The sequence below is a fragment of the Oryzias latipes genome, chromosome 15 (assembly GCF_053564925.1).
Source record: "Oryzias latipes strain Hd-rR chromosome 15, Olatipes_Hd-rR_3.1".
Classification (NCBI taxonomy): domain Eukaryota; kingdom Metazoa; phylum Chordata; class Actinopteri; order Beloniformes; family Adrianichthyidae; genus Oryzias; species Oryzias latipes.
Window position 1 is genome coordinate 21,369,790 of NC_136251.1, and position 21,210 is coordinate 21,390,999.

At 38.7% G+C, this 21,210-nt stretch overlaps 1 protein-coding gene across 1 annotated transcript; it reads right to left on the reverse strand.

Moving 5' to 3' along the window:
- Positions 1–404: 404 nt before the first annotated feature.
- Positions 405–20,415, reverse strand: LOC144981338 (inhibitory synaptic factor 2A-like). The gene is made up of 5 exons (XM_078932407.1): positions 20,343–20,415; positions 18,308–19,469; positions 3,833–3,944; positions 3,142–3,200; positions 405–588 (listed from the first exon to the last, which is right to left on the reverse strand). Exons 1-5 carry the CDS (start codon positions 20,413–20,415, stop codon positions 405–407), a joined length of 1,590 nt encoding a protein of 529 aa, XP_078788533.1.
- Between the last annotated feature and the right edge of the window lie 795 nt (positions 20,416–21,210).

A 21,210-nucleotide genomic window follows, 5' to 3' on the forward strand; every position in this document is an offset into this window, starting at 1 on the left:
ATTCAGATTTGATAGCTTCAGTCTCATGTCTGACTCCCCTGAAGGAGTTTCCTTTTGTTGGACAGTAATGATATCCTTTAAGGTAAAATAAATAAAATGAAAATAATTAATTGCATTTAGTAAAATAGTTAACATTCAAAATATACTAGAAACGTAAATATATATTCAGATTTAAAAGCATCTCACCAAGTTTTTAAAGGCGTGTGTTGGTTCTGTCCAGCCAATGTGTCCATAAAACTGTGAATTTTAAAATGTTTTGTCTTTGCTGTCTGTCTGTTTTCCTCCATCATTATCCCCTTCCTTGGATTGGATTCTTCTAGCTGCTTCTTGAAACCATTTGAGAGTAATTGCAGTAGCTGTGTGGCCAATAAAATGGTAGTTTCCGAAGCCTTTGCTGGTTTTCTTTAGAGGAACCAGAGTTTCCATCGGGCATGTTTCTTGGATTCTGACTTGGACTTTCTTTTAGGGGTAGATGTAAACACCTCATTGGAATAAGGCAGAGCAGGCCACTGCTGGCTGTCCAGAGGACAAAGTCTCTTCATCAGTGGTCTTAGCTTATCCTCCTGAAGTTTAAAGTCCAGTTCAACACTTAAAGACAAAGGGAAGACATAGTATTATTATACTGTGAGTAGTCACCTAGTTGTTATTAGTTCTGTGTAAAAACAAACAAACAAACAAACAAACAAACAAACAAACAAAAACTTCCCTGACCCAAACATATAGGCTTCAAATAAAATAGTTGCATTTCAAAAGAAAACAAGAAAAAAAAACTACAAAAAATAGTCACATCTTTCAGTTTTACTTATTTATTTTCTATATTTCATCAGGCATCCTATGTGCACAAATAAACACATCTAACAAAAAGCAGTTAATCAGAATCAGTAACTCTATGGATTAGTGACTATTTTCATTTTTTTTCTTAACTTTGGGTCAGACTATGGATTCTTTCAGTCAAAAAGACATTTGGATGTACAGATTGGAGCTCTAATAAAATCCCCACTGAGTTGTCATGAATAACAAATAAAGTTGTATCTATCCAGATGAAGAGGAGGAGATTCCAGAAGATTCCTAAATATTGTAAAAAAACAAAATCTAACTTATTAATATGCGAGGAAACAGGAAATTGCCCTCTTGTGCAACCTGCCTCCACTGGTGGAACTGCAACATTTGGCACTTCTTAGTTTGAACACGATTTGGAGTGAATGTTGGGGCTATAGATATACCACAGGTCAAACATGGTAAGCTACGGACACACTGGGCCACCTGACGCAAGCAACATATAATTCTGGTAATTATTCATTTCTCTTTTGTGACTAATTTTCACACAGTTGGCACTTCAGTGAATTAAAAGGGAAGCCATCCATACATTACTACCAAATCCAAGTCCCTGTTAGTCAAAGTTCGACCCAGTTTAACTTTCAACAAACGTCTAATGGCAAGTTTTTACGTGGAGCCCCAAAATGTTTGTAAAAACTTGGATAGCTACATGTGAATGCAAGAGTTATGAAAACGTTAGCCCAAAACGGCCCTGAATGTGTGTTTAAATTAACTAATATTTGGAAGTGGCAACTTAAACGCGCGTTGCAGAGGCCGGTGTGAACATAGTGGTATAGTTATAGCACAATAGTCTGAGGCTCCTTGTTGGACTGTTTATAATCAAAAATCCTCCATTAGAGCAAAACTACAGGAAGGAGAGGGAAAATTACCATAATTTCTGGACTATAGAGCGCACCAGATTATAAGCCGCACCCATTACATTTTTAAAGGATAAACCATTTTGTACATACATAAGCCGCACCTGTCTATGTGCCCACATTGAAACATGTGTTGTAGAATGAGGATGTGTATGTGCTGAAACCGCAAGCTTGTGTAAGAAAGAAGAGGGAGCGCGTGCACCGGAAGTGTGTTGGGGTGCGCATTCATGTTTGATACACAGAGTGAAGGAGAACTGTAATAACAGAAGGTTTCCCCCAGAAGAAGATGAATGATTCTTTGTTTTCCCTCTCTGGAGGCTCTGAGGGTCCCAACGGGGAAGTGAACCCCGAAGGAAGATCCGCCTTTGCCGGAGAGGATCTCCCCTGCATTTTCCGACCTCCGTCAGGAAGAAAAAAACTAATCGCAGAAAAGGTTCAACACATTATATATTTACAAAGAAAGATGGTACACAGAAAGAGTTTTCAAAGTTTTAATAATATAACCGAGCTTTTCTTTACAAACAGTGCCTGTGACGCGGCAGTAACACGGCAGCAATATGGTAGTAACCGCACTAACAGGGCCGGTTTTAAACATACTGGTAAATGTCACAGAGAAAAAAAAAAAAGTTAGCCGCGATTACATGGGCAAAATATATTGATCGGATCAATGGTCGGGTTACAATTCAACCGTGCACATGGGCCCAGAAAAACTTTTTCCGATTTGAACAAACGTCCACATGGTCACATTTTCGGTCGGAATAAATCATTTGGGCATGCGCAGTAGTGTTGAAAATACCGGAAAAAGGAAATGAGTCCCACAGTAAACAAACCTTTGCTGTCATAGACATTTAGCAGCAGCTCGGCAATATACGAGACGATCTTCCAAACATGCTTTTATCAATGTTATGAATATTATGAAGCAAATCATTTTATTTATAATCCGTGTGGTCAGTGCTTTTTTTGTGAAAGAATGGAGCTGGAAGAAGCCAGTGTTAGGAGAGGCTAACACGCGCTAACAACATTTAGCCTATCTATGAACATAAAATTTAATCCATGCAGGAAATGCTGCAATCTGCATCTTGGCTGCACGTAAATATGTGGGAATTACATCAGCCTTTATTTTGTCGGGACACAACTGGAAACACAAATCAACGTGATTGTTTGAACGGTTTCTTAGCACTAAGAGGCATTTCTGCTCTAAGCTCAGACACCGCCCCAAAGCCGCTGTGTGTGCTGGCGGTCCGTGCTCTGCTCAGACGTGGTTCTCCTGAAGCCGGCAGCCGCTAACCCAGAGCGGCGGGACGGATCGCAGTCCAAGTCTCCCACACATAACAACACAACAAAACGCACACGTAACAAAGCATCCTCCCCTCCCCTCAAACACACATTAATAAATCCGGCTGCTCTGCTCAGACTCTGAGACACAGTTCACTCGGTCCACCAGCACCCGAACCCGGACGCAGAGCTCGGGTGCTGGGTCACAAAGCGCTCCTCCCCCGCACCCCCCTGGTGAGGAGTGTAAGAGAGGGGAGATGCGAAGAGCCAGCGGGGCGAGAGCGGAGCGGCGCTTTTCACGGGGCGTCCGGAGAGCAGCTGGATGGTCCCGTATGCACTCCAAAGTTTTCTCTCAGCGAAACACCGTCTATGCATGACAATAAACCAGAGTAGTGGTGACACACGATCGGAATTAACTGTTTACATGAACAACGATCGGATCAACAATCGGCATAACCCACCCATCTCGATCGGAAAGAAATTTTGATGCGAACGAGTCTGATCGGGGCAGAGTATTCCGAATGGCGTGTTTACATGACGCATTTTCCTTCCGATCAGGCATTCTTTCCGATTACTTTTGCCCACGTAAACGGAGCTACTGAGAGCAGCAGTGACTTATCATCGCACTTGCGCCTCTGCTCAGAGGTGCATTACGCGCAGAGGCAAGCGCTGCGCAGTGCGTGCGCTGGAAGTTTTCTTCCAAAACAGTGACACACCTTTACACAGTAATAACAGGGCTGGTTTAAAAAACATAAACGTAAAAGTCACTGAGAGCTTTCATCTTCCTCCTGTGCACTGAAACAATGGAAGTTTTCCTCCTCAGTCTTGGATAGGAATAGCGTCAGATATTCTTTGTCACACACTCTCTCTGTCACTCCTTCGTTGTCACTGTCAGTGTCACTCTCATCCGAAGTGAAATTCACTCCTGAGCTTGCGCTGTCCCCTCCGTCACGCAGAAGACCGGCTTTTCGAAACCTGTTGGGGATGGTGGATTTTTTTCACACTGCTTTTAACGATTGCTTTTAACTTGAAAACTGCGTCATATGCATTTCTTCTTGCATTTTCAATGATGAGGGTCTGTTCGTGCTATTCATTCACAAAGCGGGAATTTACATTAAACTTGCGACTTCCTCAATACATATAAATGGCGTATAAATGGTAAATGGCGTATACTTATATAGCGCTTTTCTACCTACAAGGCCCAAAGCGCTTTACAGTCACCAACTCATTCACCCAGTCACACACACATTCACACACTGGTGGCGGCTCCGCTGCCAAACACTGGCGCCAACCTCCCACCAGAGGCAAGGTGGGGTTCAGTGTCTTGCCCAAGGACACATTGACTCATGGGTGTGCAAGGCAGGAATCGAACCGGCAATCTTGCGATCATGGGTCGACCGCCCTTCTGCTGCACCACGGGCGCCCCTACAATATACCGTATTCGCCCTGTCTCACTTTTACCCTTTCTGTTCAAGCGCCTCTAGCGGTCGTTAGAAAAAATGCATAAAAAAAATGCATAAACTAGCCGCATCATTGAATAAGCTGCAGGGTTGAAAGCTTGTGACAAAAGTAGCAGCTTATAATACGGAAATTACGGTATTTATCTAAGTATTGCAAAAATTATATTTCCATCTTTGAGCATTAAGCAAGGTAAAAGAATATAGAAGACCTGGAGGCCATAGGTTCTGCACAATGACCTTTATAAATCAACTCTTTATAAAATGAAAAAAAAAGTATTTGTTCTAGTTGTTTTTCTAAAATTTGTTGTTTATGATCAATGTACAAAAACATTACAGGGATGCAACAAATACGTTTTGTCAATGTATACAAAAACATCATACTAAAGAGAAAAAAGTGTCAGTCTGTAATCAAAATATTTATGAGGCTGGGATGACGGTGAACGTCTTAAATGCAAAGACACAGAAACCCTGGCACCACATATTAGTTGTTGCATAAATCCATAATTTAAAATTACTCAGCGTAATATATTTTGTCTGCATCCTCTTGGTATTCCCTACAGTGAAAAGGGTTTTTCTATGCTGAGATTATGTTTGAATAAAAAAAAAAAAAAAAAAAAAAGAATCTATATGTGGGTTGCTCATGACATCAGACCTTCACATCAGTGCGAGTGTAATCCCGGACTGGTGCACCACAGCTGAACTGATTAAATCTCTCAGGCCCGAGAGAAATGTGTGACTTAATCCCATATAAATGAAACCATCGAAGGGCCGAGCAGATCCTGATTAACCGCCTGTATTCAAGCAAGATAAACGCACTATTCACTAGTTCCTCTTATTTGTTGCTATTGATTTCTGGAGCTGTTTTTAATTTATCTTCAGGATATGCATTAGCTTAAAAAATACCATAAAGATGATTGAGAAACAACCATCTGATACATGAGCACTAACCGATTACGAGGATTCACTGCTAATCAAATATTGGGATTTTCTCTGATTCAGAGGAATTTATTTAGGTCTCTGTCACTGTGAACACTGCTTAATACCCCACATGGAAGTGACTAGCATGATTTACGGAGCTCATTCCTGTCATTCAGAGGATTAAAGTCAGGAGACAGGACTAAAGCTGCAGAGAGAGATGACATCTGACAAGGCAAGGTCAAACATGTAGTTCTTTTCTCGTCTGCAGGCAGACAAATGGACATTAAGGTACAAAGCTTGCCTTGATGGGGTAACTGCGTTGATGGGCTGTGTAATTAGTTCTCCAAAGGTTATGTTCAACTCAAAGTGATGAAAAAAAACTGGAAGCTGTCCTCACCCCTGCGATAAATGTCAGTTAAGAGCAGATCTCTATAAAAGCCTTCTGGGAGAGACCTAGCAGCGGGTCGGATACTCTGGGAAACTGGGTCTCCCAGTACATTGATGTAATAGTGAAAAAAAAAAAACAGACAAAAAAGGAGTGAGGAGTTTGTTTCTCCTTAATTTTTGACCAAAAACAAGAATTTTTTAAAATGTTGATTCAAATCATATCGATTCTGCAGCTCTTTCTTTAATCTTTTGTGTGTACTTTTTCTTACCCCCACTTCAAATGAAAGCCAACACTTGCAGGTCCTCTGACTGGCAAGAGTGTTATCTTGGCAGAACTGCTATTTCCTGCAGTATGCATAGCGGATCTCTTATTTGATACTCATTGTTCCATTTCCTCCTGCTTTTATCGCTGTTTGAATCTTTTGTTTTTTGTGCTGAAAAGAACTCTGCATCTTCTACAACTGCTGCTCAGATAATGTTGACAAAGAGTGGAGGAGAGGAGAAGTAGACCAACAACAAGGTATTGCAATGCAGAGTGGCCCTAGCAATTATTGTGCAATTAATCATTTGGCAGATCACTGCTTTTGCTACCTACTGAGGGGAAATGCCTTGTTGGAAGCCAGACACAGCTCGGTACGACTGGGATGGCACTTGGGAGCAGGTGGTTCAACTAAATAAAAAACCTTCTATCTAGGATCATCTTTGTTCACAGATTGAAGTGGTCAGAGACAGGGAAGCTTTTCTAGGTCATTCGGCAAAGCAGATTAATCATCCCTTTAGGAATGCAGTGTGAGTAACTGTTGCTGTGATCAGCAGCGAGCCTTTTGTTTGAGGTGGCCGTGTGTTGAGAACCATTCAATAAAGGTTTCTCTGGGAGGGATGCTGCTGATGCAAGATGTCTGCAGGATGGCCAAGTCTGTTTATTCAGCTGCTGCTTTCTGTTGTTGCTGCTGACACCTTTCAGCACAAAGTCACTTCCCCTTTCATGGTTCTGACACTGGCAACTCAGGCTGGGATGAAGTGAAAGATTTAGATCTTGGTGGCCAGGAGACACAGGACATCACAGATTCATTTATCATTTCATCCACAGACAGCTCAAGTAGAAAATTACCATGTTTGGTGTACATGAGTGAAGAAATCCTTCCCCCTGTTCTGTGTCCGCTAAAGGCTGCCACTGTCAGTTCGATTGTTTTCTGCTTCACAGACCCACAGACAAGAACTCAATCACACAAATGAGAATGAGCCCTCTTTGAAATCATGCACCAAAACAACCTCAGTTCCCTTATCTCAGCATGACGCTCACATGATCATTAATCCTTGCATCTGATCATGTTGAAATTCTGCTTCCCTTTCAGGAACTTTCGTGGTTTTTGTCAACTTGGAAAAAGCACAATTGCGCCATTTAATCCAAATGTTAGCTCTTTGTCAATTCAACGCAACAAGAATAGAAACTCCTAAGGCTTTGATCCGAACGTGGTTTAAACATGGGATTCTCAGTGTAGTACAGTCAGCGGTAGGCTTGTGTAATTTGGGACTACTGTTAATCTTGTTTGAAGAATACACACAGATCATGTTGGAAAGAGAACCAAAAAAAAAAAAGACACACACCCTAATCCTTAAATTGTGTGACAAATTTAGCAGCCTGAATAAAATGATCAAAACGCTTTTACAGTTTTCTAACATTACGTCATCTGTGGAGACATTTTTTATCTTGAATAATGTACAGTAAACTAGCAACCCGGGAGAATGCTTCCACTGCATTATGCCTGAGAATCTAGTTATTTTTGCCAAGGACTGTACCATTTCCTCTCAGGATTATTTCTTTCTTTCAGGGCAGGGCATGGGAAAAGAAAAAAAAAAAAAAAACTCTTGGTAAACAACAATCGTTTAATGGGATACAACACTCCCCCCCCCATTTTTGGATGTGAGTGAATACAAATGTATTCCTTTTAAAATGTTAATGCTGTTTTCGTGCAAAGAAAAAGCCAAAAGAGAAGTGATAAATATAACATGGTGGTGTGAATAAAGGACTCAATTGTCCCTATTGTGACAGACGCTGTCATTTAGGTAAAAAATTTGAATTGTACTCGTAATTTATCAGCTGCAAGTTCAGTCTGTCCATTCTTATTTTACCTACACTAAATGTACAGCATGCCCTGATTGTGGTGGTGATGGATGAGATGCTGCTGCAAAGGGGGTGGGAGGAGACTGTCAGGGGACAGAGAGCGCCTGGATGCCATCCACAGATTGACTACAAGAGCTCAGGAGCCGACAGAGTCCTGAAAATTGTGTCACGTGCAGGACTTGACTGAAACTCAGAACAACAGCAGGGGGACGGATTATCTCATAAAAAAACGTTAATGCACAAATGCTGTCTGCATTTTGAAGGGTTATTGGTCCCATCTAGAGTGTTTTGGCTGGTTTTAATTAGTCTCTCCATTCTCTGGGCTCCTCTTCATCGTGCATCTGTACTGTTTGCTCAGCTATACCATAAAAGCAGTTTAGCTCTGTGGATAAACTTAACTTTCTTACCAGAGGTGGTGATAATAGGATTAGCCACACATTTATTTTATGAGGACATTTATGTAACAGAGGAGGAAAACTAGGCAAACAAACAATATATATACATACATATCATATATACGATTATTTTGAACATAATCTGGGGTTAAAAGGGTGTTTAGTTGCCCTTGTCTGAAGAATACAAACAGCACACTTAGCAGATTATTGTAAGAGTTGGTTTGGCAAAGCAAGAAGGAGTCGGATTGATTACTTCTTTGCTTCAGGATGCAGGTCTTTTTTCATTTACTGTTAAAATAATTAGTAAGATTAACTGAGAGAAAGAATTACTAAATAATAAAGAGTGAACAAACTAAATGATAGTTTCCTAATGAATTCACCGTCTGCATATTGGATTCTCCATTTGATTTTTTTCTTCCATATGCCACATCCATTAATGTAATGACAATGGAGGGAGAGCTTGTTTTCCTACTAAAATGCTCATAGTTAGTTAGTTAATTAAACTAAAATGATTCTCTGAATCACACATTGAAAATAAAAATGTTGAACTCAACAGCGCCAGAGTAATAACTCAACTGGGGAAATATAAACTTTAAAAACAAGAAAACCTACAGCTTATGTTAAACACAACTAACCTTTTAACGCATGCCAAAAAAGATCTCTTAGAATGCTAATCTACTCAGATTTTAAGATTTTTTCTTCTTTTCAGCAACAAAGTCACAAATTACAAAAATACATTAGGTCCGAAATGTTTTACTTTGTTATGCTTTAGCTGCTGGTCTATGAGTTTTAAGTTGCATTTTTAAAGTTCAGATCACCTGACAGACAGATTAAATTTACAGTCATTCGCATTATCTGTCAGTGTCCGTTATCCACAATGACTTGCTTCATGCATCTGTCTGTTAAAGGGATGTATAAATTGTGGTACTTCTTGCAAATACTAGAGACTTGACAAAGTGCTCGTCATTTTTTATTTTACAGAGAAATGCATTACACCATGTCCAAAGTAAAATGTAATTGTTTTACATGAAAGAAAACTAAGAGAAAACAAAAAGAAAGAATAGCAGAAACCCAGGAGAAAAATAAAGAACCATTATTTTTTACTCAACCTAAATACAAGCTTGATTTCAAAAATGATTAAAACCTTTCCTTGACAAACATTGAGCAAAAATAAAAGTTACATGCACCTTTTGTTTTGTTTTTTTAGGTTGTGCAACATTTATTAATGCGCTACAATTTATAACCTTGGAAATAGAAAAAAAAAGGTATTCACACTTTTTGTAAGTTTTTTGCCTTCATAGTCCATAAACATAAATTCGATTTGTTAAGGAAGGGTCAAAAACAGTTGAGGTGAGCCACAGAGAAGGTAACCATGACATAAGATCTATCTTGGAACAATCCTCTTTGATGTTTAACCATTAAGCTGTCCTTTAGGAAAGATTTCTGTCTTCCTCGCTGGTTTCCACAGAGCTGAGATTTTTAAAAGTGGTTCAGTTTTGAGCAGAAAGTCTGAGGCTGACAAAGTGGCTGTGACGGCACAGCAGCTAATCTCTTATCACCTTCCTCAGAATTGTTTACTTTGACTTTGCAAGAACAGTTGGATTCATGAGTGCAGTGCCTCTTAAGGTGAACAGATTAGTATCACAGGCATTTTTGGAGAAGCCATTTGTTTTATGTGGTGCTGCACGTTCAGTGCCTTATGAGCTAAGAAAGGGATGAGATTGAACACTTCATTCAGCTGGAGAGCAGAAGCATTAACATTTTAACAGTGGTTGATAGTTAGAATATTATAATCCGATTCTAATCAATACTATTGCAGTATTGCTGAGATTTAAAACATTAGTTTTTCTGCAGTAAGCAGTCTTTCTAGTCTCACTGAGAAATGTCGAGGTCTGCTTTTTGCTTCAGTGTCGATTGATGTGGAAGCTCATTCTTTGTTGTCAGCCTGGGCTCAGTGTAGTTTCTTGAATCTGCTTCCAGATTTATTGACTACAGTCTGGTTGCAGTTCTTTGTGGTGGTGTGTGAGTGGCTGTCGCTTTGCAGCACTCGGAACATATGAAGGGCAGCACTTTGCTACTGCTTTTGCAGCTGTGAAATCACTTCTCACCAAAGGAAGAGATTTTGTTGTTCATTTGTTTATTCATTCATTTAAATTATTTTTAATGAAAACTCACTTTTAATTGAAGAGTAAACCTATTTTCACATGCATGTTAGTTACCTGTAGAAGAGCCACAGCGGCACAAAATGTTAAATTCCCAATGAAGAACAATATGAATTTCCTTTTAAATTCCTTTGTTAAAACATGTTGTTTGATTAATTTGTGGTTTCTTTGTGAGTTCTAATAAAGCAGAAATGTTACGGCTTATACCAACTGTTCACAAATGACTAAAAGTCCATTATTTAAGCATAAAGGCTTTGTTTAGGGTATACATACAGTGCAACAATACATTTAGTCAGTTAGCTCATTTTATATAGTGGTGGGTAATTTTTTTACTAGTGGGCACCTCGAATTAAAACTCACGTTTATTTTTATTTTTTTAGATATGGTTCTGGGATGGTGCAATATTAGGCTCTGTAAACCCGCAAAGGTTTGAATAAACAGTGAAATTTGTGCATGAACTTGAAAATTGTCCCTCTTTTCTTCCACAATCACTCATTTTTGACAGACTGACAATAAAATGTATAGACATCCAAAAATGTCTTTCTTGGTTTCAGATTTCTGAACCAGAATATTATAATTTTTTATTATATTTTTCCAGGTTTTGATCTAATTTGTAATTTTTATTTACATATATTTGTTTAGGCTGCACAGTGGTGCAGTGATTAGCACTCTTGCCTCACAGCAAGAAGGCCCCCAGTTCAAGTCTGGCTGGGGGACCTAAAAAAGAACACCAATGGGGGGCCTTTCTGTATGGAGTTTGCATGTTCTCCCTGTGCATGCGTGGGTTTTCTCCAGGGATTCCAGCTTCCTCCCACCGTCATAGGTTAATTGGTTACTCTAAATTGTCCCTAGGTGTAAATGTGAGTGGGATTTGTGGCTCTGTGACAGACTGGTGACCTGTAACCCCGAAAGGGACAAAACGGCTAAGAAAATGAATGAATGCACTTTTTTTTTTTTTTTTAGAAAACTCAACACAAGCTATCTTCAGTTAAACTTGTGTTTATCTTTAAAAGATACAAAAGAAAATTCTTTGCCTAAGAAGTATATTTAATAAAAAAAAGATAGACAAAATTGATCAATCGATTTATACCAGACTATCAAGCTGTTATCAAATTTTTCTGTGCAACAAATCCATTTCTGTGCACAATGAACTTCTGCAAGAGACCCAGCGATGCTTCATTCCTTTATTGCCTAAATAAAGCGGAGCTCCCACTTTCAAGTTCCCCTATTGTTTTTCCCCACAATCTAGGCCACACTGACACAATGGATTCATTAAGTCTGAAGGGGGAGGTATCGGGTTGAAAATGCTGCGTGTTAGGAAAATTCTAGGGAAAAACACGGAATAAGCCTTTTTTTTTCTTGCTTTTAGAAAAAACAAACAAACCATAAATGTGTGTCAAAGCTTCAAAAAGATTAAGTTCTTACCTTCTCTAGGCCATACTGTCTAGAGAAGAGGGACAAAGCTTAAACTTTCTTCAGAGGTTTACATTTCAAAAGGACTAGAAAAGGTTAATCTTATGATTCGACATTTTGGATTTTTTTTAAACCACTTTCACTCTGACATGTCCAACTTCCCTAAATGTATTCTCCATCTCCACTTAGAAAAAACTGGGAGAAGGCTTAGGCTTTTTCTGGGTTTGCAGTTTTACATTTCCTATTGTAGAGATTAAAAAAGCAGGAGGGCTTAGTGGTGAAGGCTTTGACGATAGAAGTGAAAAGTCACAGCTTGAATGGATTTCCAACCCGCCTCTGGGTCAGTTTGCCCCTTTAGTACACCTGTGAAAACTCACACCTTTACAAAATAAAATATCTGTATTTTCTGACACATATCAAATGTATTTTGTAAATCAAACAAAATGCAAGATCTTTTTGTTATTGGAGTGACTATAAGGTTGATCTTGTCTATATGTAAATATCTGAATGTTTTATGTAGTGTTACTAACGTCCTCTTCCTTATACACTCTTTCAGATCACTGCATTTCCCACTATACCACACTCACTTCCTACTGCTGCATGTTATTGTTTGTTTCAACCATGTGGTGGTTTCCTATTCCCTAAAACACAGTCCAATTTTAGTCATTCATCTACTGGACTGATGCATGTTTTTTTGGCAACTCCAATTCTTTGCTGGAGTTGACATGTACACATGTGACCTTTTTTCTGTGGTATTGGCGTTGGAAAGCGCCAATATAATGCTCATTTAAAATAACATTTCCACCGTTTGTAAGTCTTCTTAGCAATCATCTTTCAAACAACTTTAAAATCCTGTTATACAGAATGTACCAAAAGTAAAGCAATAAAAAGACGAGCTGCTGGATGACCTTCATTGTTGTTGCTTTTCTAGTCGTGGCATTACAATGATGCAGCAGTCTACACCACCCATTCCCTGTGAAATCAAGCTGCTCAGTGGAAGCGAGGCTTAACTGAGTAGAAACACTCGCCAGAATTAGCTGGACCGGACCGTATCACTCCTTACCGTACCAGATCGCACCGTTCAGTGGAAACAAGGCTTAAGTTGATCCAATTTTACATTTCTACCCCCTTCCCTACTTCCCGGCCCCCTCACCTGAACAAATCTTTGTTTAATGATTTATATGGTACATTTATTTATTTAGTTTGTGTTTTACTATTCATTGCACTGGAATTGAACTTTTACTGTGAGCATTCATCCATCCAGGACTGATCTGAGATTGCAGGCCTACAGCTTCCATTGGACAAAAGGCAGTTTGCCACATTATTAAAACACCAAGTCAGAATTATTTTTATAGATTTATCAACTAAATATATGCATGTGTGATCTTTGGTTTTTGTGAGAAAACCAAAGCTTCAAAAAAGCATTCATAGTTGCAAACGTTTAAAAAACAAACGCTAAACTTAAGAAGAAAAAAAAGGACAAAAATGGAGTGGGTTTTACTATGTATTTAGAAGATATTTTTCTATCTAAAACAATCTGAAATTTCTAAAATAACATTGCTGTGGGTAACATTTACCATTATGCATCAAACAAAATTCCTCTTTCATTTCTGGTCCATTTATTGTCCTGATTATTTTCTTTTCAGCATTGTGAATTTGATATTATTTTACAACAATAGCATCCACTCACAGACCCTAAAACGTCTTGTGCACAGCTTTTTTAAATTATAGTTATAAACCTCTGTACAAAGTATGCATGTCACTTATATCATTGTCTAATTTTAACTTTTCCCACATTCATTTATATAATTCTGAGTCACATTTGAGGTCAAATCATTTGACAAATTCCAGACTAGATTTTTTTTATGTGCATTCCGACCTGCATGTTGATGTGACTTGACATTTTATATAGAAAAACTATGTCTGATAGCCACTGACTGCATCAAGTTGCTAAGTTAGGGAGAAACAACCAAAAAACATTCCTCTTACATTCATGAACTCATCTTTCATTTCAACAGAAATATAGCAGCACTGATGAGTGACAGAGCAAAAGTCCCACCTGTAAATGATGCATGCGCTGTTTCGGCATGTATCACAATTTGCAGTGTCTTGTCCTGTTCTGTACGAGAGCCTGTGAAAAGAGAGATGGATAAGCGTGATCTTCAGTGTCAGTGTTTGCCATTTCAACACCTGTGGCCATTGCCTATCAGATTTGTTCAGCTTTATCTTCTCCCATGCAGCACAGTTTGTTGAAAATGCAGCAGGATTTCTGTTCTTCTGGATCTCAAAGGTTAATTTATTGTGTAGACTTGCTGTTAGTACATAACAGGATTATTCCTGCTTAGCCACGCTGTGTGTGATATGGCTTTTTGTCTTTGTAATCTACAGCCAATAACAAGTAAGTAGAAAATAAGCTACATGACTCACGCGTAATAAAAAAAGAAATTATATTTCTTTCCATTCTGAACTGCACATCTTTATCTGTTCTCCAGCTACTTTGTAGCAGATTAATAAAACAAAACACAACTTAACACAAAATATGTATTTCCTGCATCACTGAGCCAGCACTCCCCGTGTTCATTTTGCCATAAATTACTTCTCCTTGAAATAATTGTGCATACTGTTATTCACGCCTTTTTTTCTCCCCACCCTCACTCGGTGCGCTTCATGGAGTAATATTAAAATGATAAGGGCGGAGATGGGTCAGAGCCACATATGCGCTTGCTTGCTGTCATGGAGAGCCCTTTACCCTGATGGATGACACAAGGTGGAGCTGGACCTCAACCATTCACTGTGACATGAGAGGTGACCTCATTGAGGGAAACAGAACAGCCCCAGCGTGGATCGAAAATGCTGATGGGAGCTCAAGGGCAACAAGTTCATCCATCCTGCCCTGTTCTCAAACTTCGTCTCCTCCAGCAGCTGTGTCCAAAGACAGAACTCACTTCAAAGGCAAGGTCTATTTAGGTGGTGCTATTTGGATGCTGGTGTTGATTTCTTTAATTTATATCACTTTAAGATAAATCTAACTATATAATAAAAATGTGATCAGGAGACAAGGTCTACTACAGCTTAACTTTATTTTCCATGAAAAGAAAGTAAACAATAATAACGTTGTTAAAATTTAGACACAGTATAATTTAAAAGTATTTCGAAATAAAATAGTCACTCTTCCAAAACTTTGAAACACCAAATCTGGCTATGTCCAAATTCCCACCCTACTCCCAAAGTACTAAAAAACTATATAGTGCAGGACAATTGAGTGCCCTGGATTTTAGAAGCAATGCTCACTACTATTTTTTTTAAAACGGCAAATAAGACGTCTTCGATTTCAAAAAGTGAAAATCTCGTTGATATGAGCGTTTTGCGACAATCATTTATGAACCCACTGTGTTCTTAAGATGAAATGTTGATGGTTCATCAAAAAAGTACATTTAAATACATTTTTTTCACAAAAGTTGTTCAAAAGCAATGTTTTGTGGTCTATATTTACCAACCTAGTGAGGATACTGGTTTTTTGCAGAGACTTCTGGGAAATTTCTAGGGCACTCAGTCTTGGAATTGTAGATTCGGACAGCACTACAAATGGCAAACGCACTACCTAGTGCACTATTGATAAGCGAAGGAATTCTAACATGACCTCTCTCATGTTTTTTTTAAATCACACAGGAAGACTATCTCTTCCTCTAAACAGAGCTTTACAGGAATACTTTAATTCTTTAAAGGAGAATTTCAAGAAGTTGGACTATTCTTTCTAAAGCAAAACGCCAGTTTGAGAAGGTAGAAATCTTGGTTGATGAATTACAGTATCTAGCAACTGGACGGACTACACATTTTCTGCTGGTCCAAAGTTGTTGTTTTTTTCCTTCAGGTTTTGCTGCTATAATATAGATTTTTTATTTCTTTAAATTGTTTTGGATCAAATTTTTATTTTACATTTTCTGATTAAAAGCAGGTTTTTATTTGTGTTTTCACAGTTGACTGTACTGAACACATTAATCAGTTTAAAATTATTTATGTTTTTTGTAGCATTTTCTGACGAAATAACTGAAAGGAAATTTAGCTCAATGGACTCCAAATAGAATAAGGATGTTGAATGACACAAAAAAGAAGCTGCTATAACCCATTGCAGCATTAAAATCTTAATTGACACTTCCAGCCCGCGCCCTTAATGTGGAGGGAAGAACACTTTCGGCTTCCTGCCCAGCTGTTGCTGCTCTATTGTGGCACAACGTCAGAAAATACAGTGCAAATACTGTATAAGTGTATTTTGAAAAAAATAAAAATATGAGGTGTTAGTAATTATTTTTCTCAAGTTTTAATTCAAAAATCACAAAAAATTAAGCAATTTTACCAAATGAGAAGTTGCATTCGAAGTTGACTTTGGATGTTTAAGGAAACATGTTTTAAGCTAATGGCCTACTAATCATATAAACTTCAAATGATTTCCTTCAAAGCCTTATTTGTTGGACTGGTTTGCCGTTTAAAAAGTTGCATACTAAAAGAATGTAGCGAGCTGCCATAAAGTGTCATAGTGGGGTAATGGGCCATCGTGAGTTATGAACGGCAATCAACATGCTGACTGCAGAACTCCCTCGTATCTATCACAGTCCAAAATAATTATACTAACCATTTAGCCACACAATGTAAGTCTGTCAATCTTTTTTTGCAGCATATTGATCATTTTTGTCACACTTTGGCTCCAGCAACTCTTTCCATTAGTCATTAGTTTTCTCTATCTGTCCTCTGCATTGCGTTAACACACCTTAATGCTGCAGACTAACAAAGTGCCAAAACTCATGCCTCCATAGAGCGGCCCACACCTTTAGATTAACAAGTCCATGTAATCACTGTTTTTACTCACTGAATTACAGTTATAGCATAATTGAAACATAAATTCATAGCTTTTTGTGTGCAATTTTTCTCTTTAATAACAATATAACTCTTAAAAACAATTGTCATTATTATGCATTTTAACAGAAGTAAAGATATTTTAGTCACATGCTTATTAAAAGAAAATCATTTTAAGATGTTTTGTTCAAGATAAACATAGAAATTTAATGTTAATTTGACTTTCTATCCATGGAAAAAGGTCACCCCAAAAAAAAAGGAAAACAGGAAAGAGGATTTTGCAGTGCACCATGGAAAGAAGATTTTTTGTTCTACATTTGCACGTGTTTAATAGCACTGTCACACACTTCTGAAACACAACAAAGGGGAGGCACCACTGCAGGCACAGTTGTGGGAGATGAAAGTCAAAGCAGTACAAGGCTGCACTAATTGGGCTTTTAAAACCAAGTTTTAGAGAACCACACTGGTTTGCCTAGCTGTGCAGTGGATGAGGATGAGACAAAAATTCATTTCTTTGCCTTATTTTATGTGAGTTTGTTGAATCCTAAAATTCTGCTCTAAAAAGAATTACACTGTGAGCAAAGCCTGATAATTTTTTAAAGTTTGCTAAATTTATTTAGCTAAATTTATTACAGTACAGGAAGGCCTTGGTTCGAATCCCAGCTGGAACCTTTCATGCATTTTCTCCTAATACATGTGTGGGTTTTCTGGTTTCCTCCCACAGTTCAAAAACATGCTTCATAGGTCAATTGGTGTCTCTAAATTCCTCCTCTGTGTGCATGTGAGTGTATGTGCCCCCAAAACAGACTGGGGACCTGTTAAGGGTGTATACCCCGTCTTCACCCAACAGTAGCTGGGCCGGCTCTAGCAGTCCCATGACAGCGAAAGGGATTCAGATAGTACAGTACACATTTGTTGTGTACTTTACCACAAAAAATGTGGTACATCAGCCCTAACTGACTTTGTTAAGCATCTTAATATTTCCGCAAAAATATAAAACAGTTTCCCAGTTAAGTTTCCTTTACCCTTAATTTACGTTTTCCGAAATAAATAAGAGACCATTGGCTTCATAGAGTACTTTGGCCTACATGCCACTCTAATACTCCCATTTAAATTTAAAGATTCACAAATGGAAATATTTTTTTTGTTTTTAAATGTTTTTGAAAGTGAATAATGAGCTAAAAAAGTGTTTTAAAATATACTCTTGTCCAAAGTAAGTGACTTTAATGCTTTTGTGATTCAAAAATGCTGTTTAATAGGTAAAAAGCTGTGGTTTATAGTCATTATGTCATAAAAAACTGTTACAATAATCAGTGTCACAAAGCCATGGTTAGAAAAGCTGACATCCAGATTTTTTTAACAATGGTGAGTATGAAAAACTTGCAGTAAAACAGACTAAGTTAAAAAAAAAAGAACTTTGCTGAAATCAATCAAAGTCAGCTCACTGATCCAAATCTTCAGTATTGGAGTTGATGAATTGTACAGACATTGCAATTTTCTCAAATATCAGCAGTTACTATAATGAGTGCAAGATCTCCAGAAATGTCAGCCAAAAATATAAATACAACACTAAAGGTGAAATAACTGAGCATCACCCCTTCATCACAGCATATGTGCAGCTACTCACCCTTCTCTCTGTGCTTCACCTTTCTCCAGCTCTTGAATAACACCAAGAAGGACCTTGATGGTCTCCTGGCTTGAGTTGATGAGACTTTCCATGGCCTGCAGCTGTGCTTTGATGTCCTTGTCTTCCAGTTGGGGTAACATCTGCTGGCTGCTCCCCATTGCTGTGGTTCCGATGCCTCCTGGTGGAAATGCGTTCTCCTCCTCGACACTTTGTTGAAGTTTAGAGGAGGCAGAGGCATGCCTTGTCCGACATTGCCCTTGAGACTTAACGGAACATTTAGCACTATGGGGAAATGTCTGGAATTGCTGTTCGTTTAGCTGTGCGCCCTTTTTCCGTTTACAGCTTGCAGCTGGGCTTCCCAAAGACTCCACCTGTAACAAAGAGTTCCAAGCCACAGGGCCCAAGCCTTTTGGCTTGTCCTGTGACTTGGAGTCAGTCAGCTGGCGCTTTGATGAAGTCCCAGCATCTGTATTTTCCTTTTGTAATCCTTTGTGTTTAGTCCATTTTCCACAAACTTGATATTCTGGCTCACTTTTAGAAGTGGGACTACTTAGATGGCCCTCTTCTGAGAAATGTGAAGAGTCTGGGCATGAAGGACCTTCCTCACAGTTGGCACTGGGAAGTAAATCCTCTGTGTCACTGCTGTCAACAGTGTGGTGAAGCAGAGCTTTTGTCTGTCCCACAATCTTACCTTTGCATTTAGAAGACTGCCCAACAGATTGCTCATCGTCCTCTCCAGTTTTTATGTCACTCAAGAACCCGTTGTTTTGTCCTCTGTAATTTTCTACCAAAGCAGTGTGTTTAAAAGTGTGTCCTTTTTTCCGCTCAAAAGGGAAAGTCTTGTATCGCTTTGTGAGGTCTGGCGAAGTCTGAACGCCAGTGCTCTTTGTCACATTGGGAATAGATCGCCTGGCAGGCATGGTCATGTACTTCCTGTGAGTTACTTTGCAGGAAATAGACCTAGTACGTCGTCCTCGATGCTCTTTCTGAGCTTCACAGATATCCTTGAAACGTACTTGTAAGGCTTTGTTTCTTTTCTTCACCTGCCGTTTGCCTGTTTCCAGTCCAGACTGCTCGCTGTGTGATGGGACTGTCTCAAAATCAGATTCTTCTGAATTTGACAGAACAATACATTTGCCGTCCTCTTTGCTCACCATATTTCCTGTAAAAAAAAAAAAAAATAGGAAAAAAAAAAGAGGATCAAACAGAAGATGCTAATACATTTTTTTGCAAGATGGGTCAATTCAAAGAAAGAAAATATAAAACAAATATAACATTTTGCCAGATGGTTTGGGAAGAAGACACATTTCTGCAAGCTTAGTTGCAATTTTGAATCAGGCCCAGAATTTTTTAAACAAAATGAATATTCACAGGGGCGAATATCCTTATCTTACCGTTGCACTTAGTGTCAAAAAATGCAGAAACAAAAGAGGAAACATTTCATGTGGAAACTCCACAGGTCTGCCTGGGCTTCTGTTACACAGCTAAACTAGCAGACGTTTTCCATGCACAGTGGCATTTCACCAGCCACACCAATTGTGTGATTTGCTTCAGGAGACCTTTTTAGAATAATAATCACGTTCATGCTGCTAATCTCACTGCGCCTGCCATTATTTAAACATTATTTATGGACTCTTCTTGATATTAGTTGTGAGCTTCAAAAACACGGTTCTCTTTGTTTGCTTTGCGTCTTATGCAGTATCAATAACAAAAGATAAATGCAAATGTAGTGTTTGCATTGGGAGATGACATACACTTGATAAAGCAATATTTTTCCTATAGGGCTGCCCAAATGACTACCATATTGTCTGCACACCGTCAACAAATGGTCTAACACCCAACATTGCTTGCAACATGTTTAAAAAACAGACTGAAAGCACTAAAACAAATGCTACTGCGACGACGCGACTCCCAACCTTGTTAGTAACACGTAAAAAACCCCACAGAAACCGTTATAACTATGTTAGAGTACTAATTACAAAATGCAAAAATCCACCTTGCTTGCAAACTGACATTTTAGCAGAGCTCTGTGTACCTTTCAAAATCGCTTGACCGTCAGAGTACACAACTAGAATGTTGGTGCTCCAGATTATAAGGCGCACTGTCATTTTCGGAAAAAAAAACCTAAGGCTTAGAAGTACGCCTTACACCATGGAAAATACGGTAATCTTATTAATTTTGTGTTGCTTTTACGCAAATATATTTTGGCACTTATTTTTAGTCATGTTGCAGCAAATTGATCAATAATCTTGTATTTTTTAAAGTATTTTCAGCTTAATAATGGTTTCTTGGCCCACCTCTGGATCGCAGCAAACGTTGGCTTCTTTGGTTGTAATAGCATGCTTTAGTTTCTGTAATTTAAAACAAGCCTTTCACTTGAGAAACTTCTGTTGCACATAAAAGTTACATTAAGGAGCACATTAAGGAAATAGTTAGATTCAAAAAGCGTCTTTGTGAGTCATGGCTTTCCTCTTTCCCGTATCGTTATCACATCTAAACTGCTTTACTCTGAACCTATTGCTAACCTTATATCCACCCACCTTCTTATCAGCGTCACAAAACATTTCACTATGTCTGAGCTGCTGTGTTAAGATTGCTTGATAGCATATTCCTCACAGTGCTTTGAGATGTTTTGTTAAGAGATGGCAATAGGGTGTTTTGTGCTTAGCCCCCTGGTCTTAAGGTGTTTACTATGTAATATATTCCCAATGCGTTATGAGGTCCCCAGCACAGGAAATGGCCTTGCAGCAGCTGAGGCCAACATATACCAGCTCTATATAATAACTGATGTCTAGCTTCTCCATCTGTATCCACCTGTAGGCTCTGACACTCCCCAGGGGTAAATTTATTATCATCCATCCCTGATCTCAGCTGTGCTGAGTGGAGTGGTGAGGTCAAATACT

What these genes read in the sequence shown, in the direction of transcription:
- LOC144981338 (XM_078932407.1), bottom strand. Translation starts at nt 20,415, where the DNA reads ATGACAGTGCGCCTTATAATCTGGAGCACCAACATTCTAGTTGTGTAC. An exon ending in GGTGAAGCACAGAGAGAAGG is followed by an intron (nt 3,945 to 18,307) that starts GTGAGTAGCTGC and finishes CATCCCCAACAG; the next exon opens with GTTTCGAAAAGCCGGTCTTC. An exon ending in AGCTCTGCGTCCGGGTTCGG is followed by an intron (nt 589 to 3,141) that starts GTGCTGGTGGAC and finishes TTTGTCTTTAAG; the next exon opens with TGTTGAACTGGACTTTAAAC.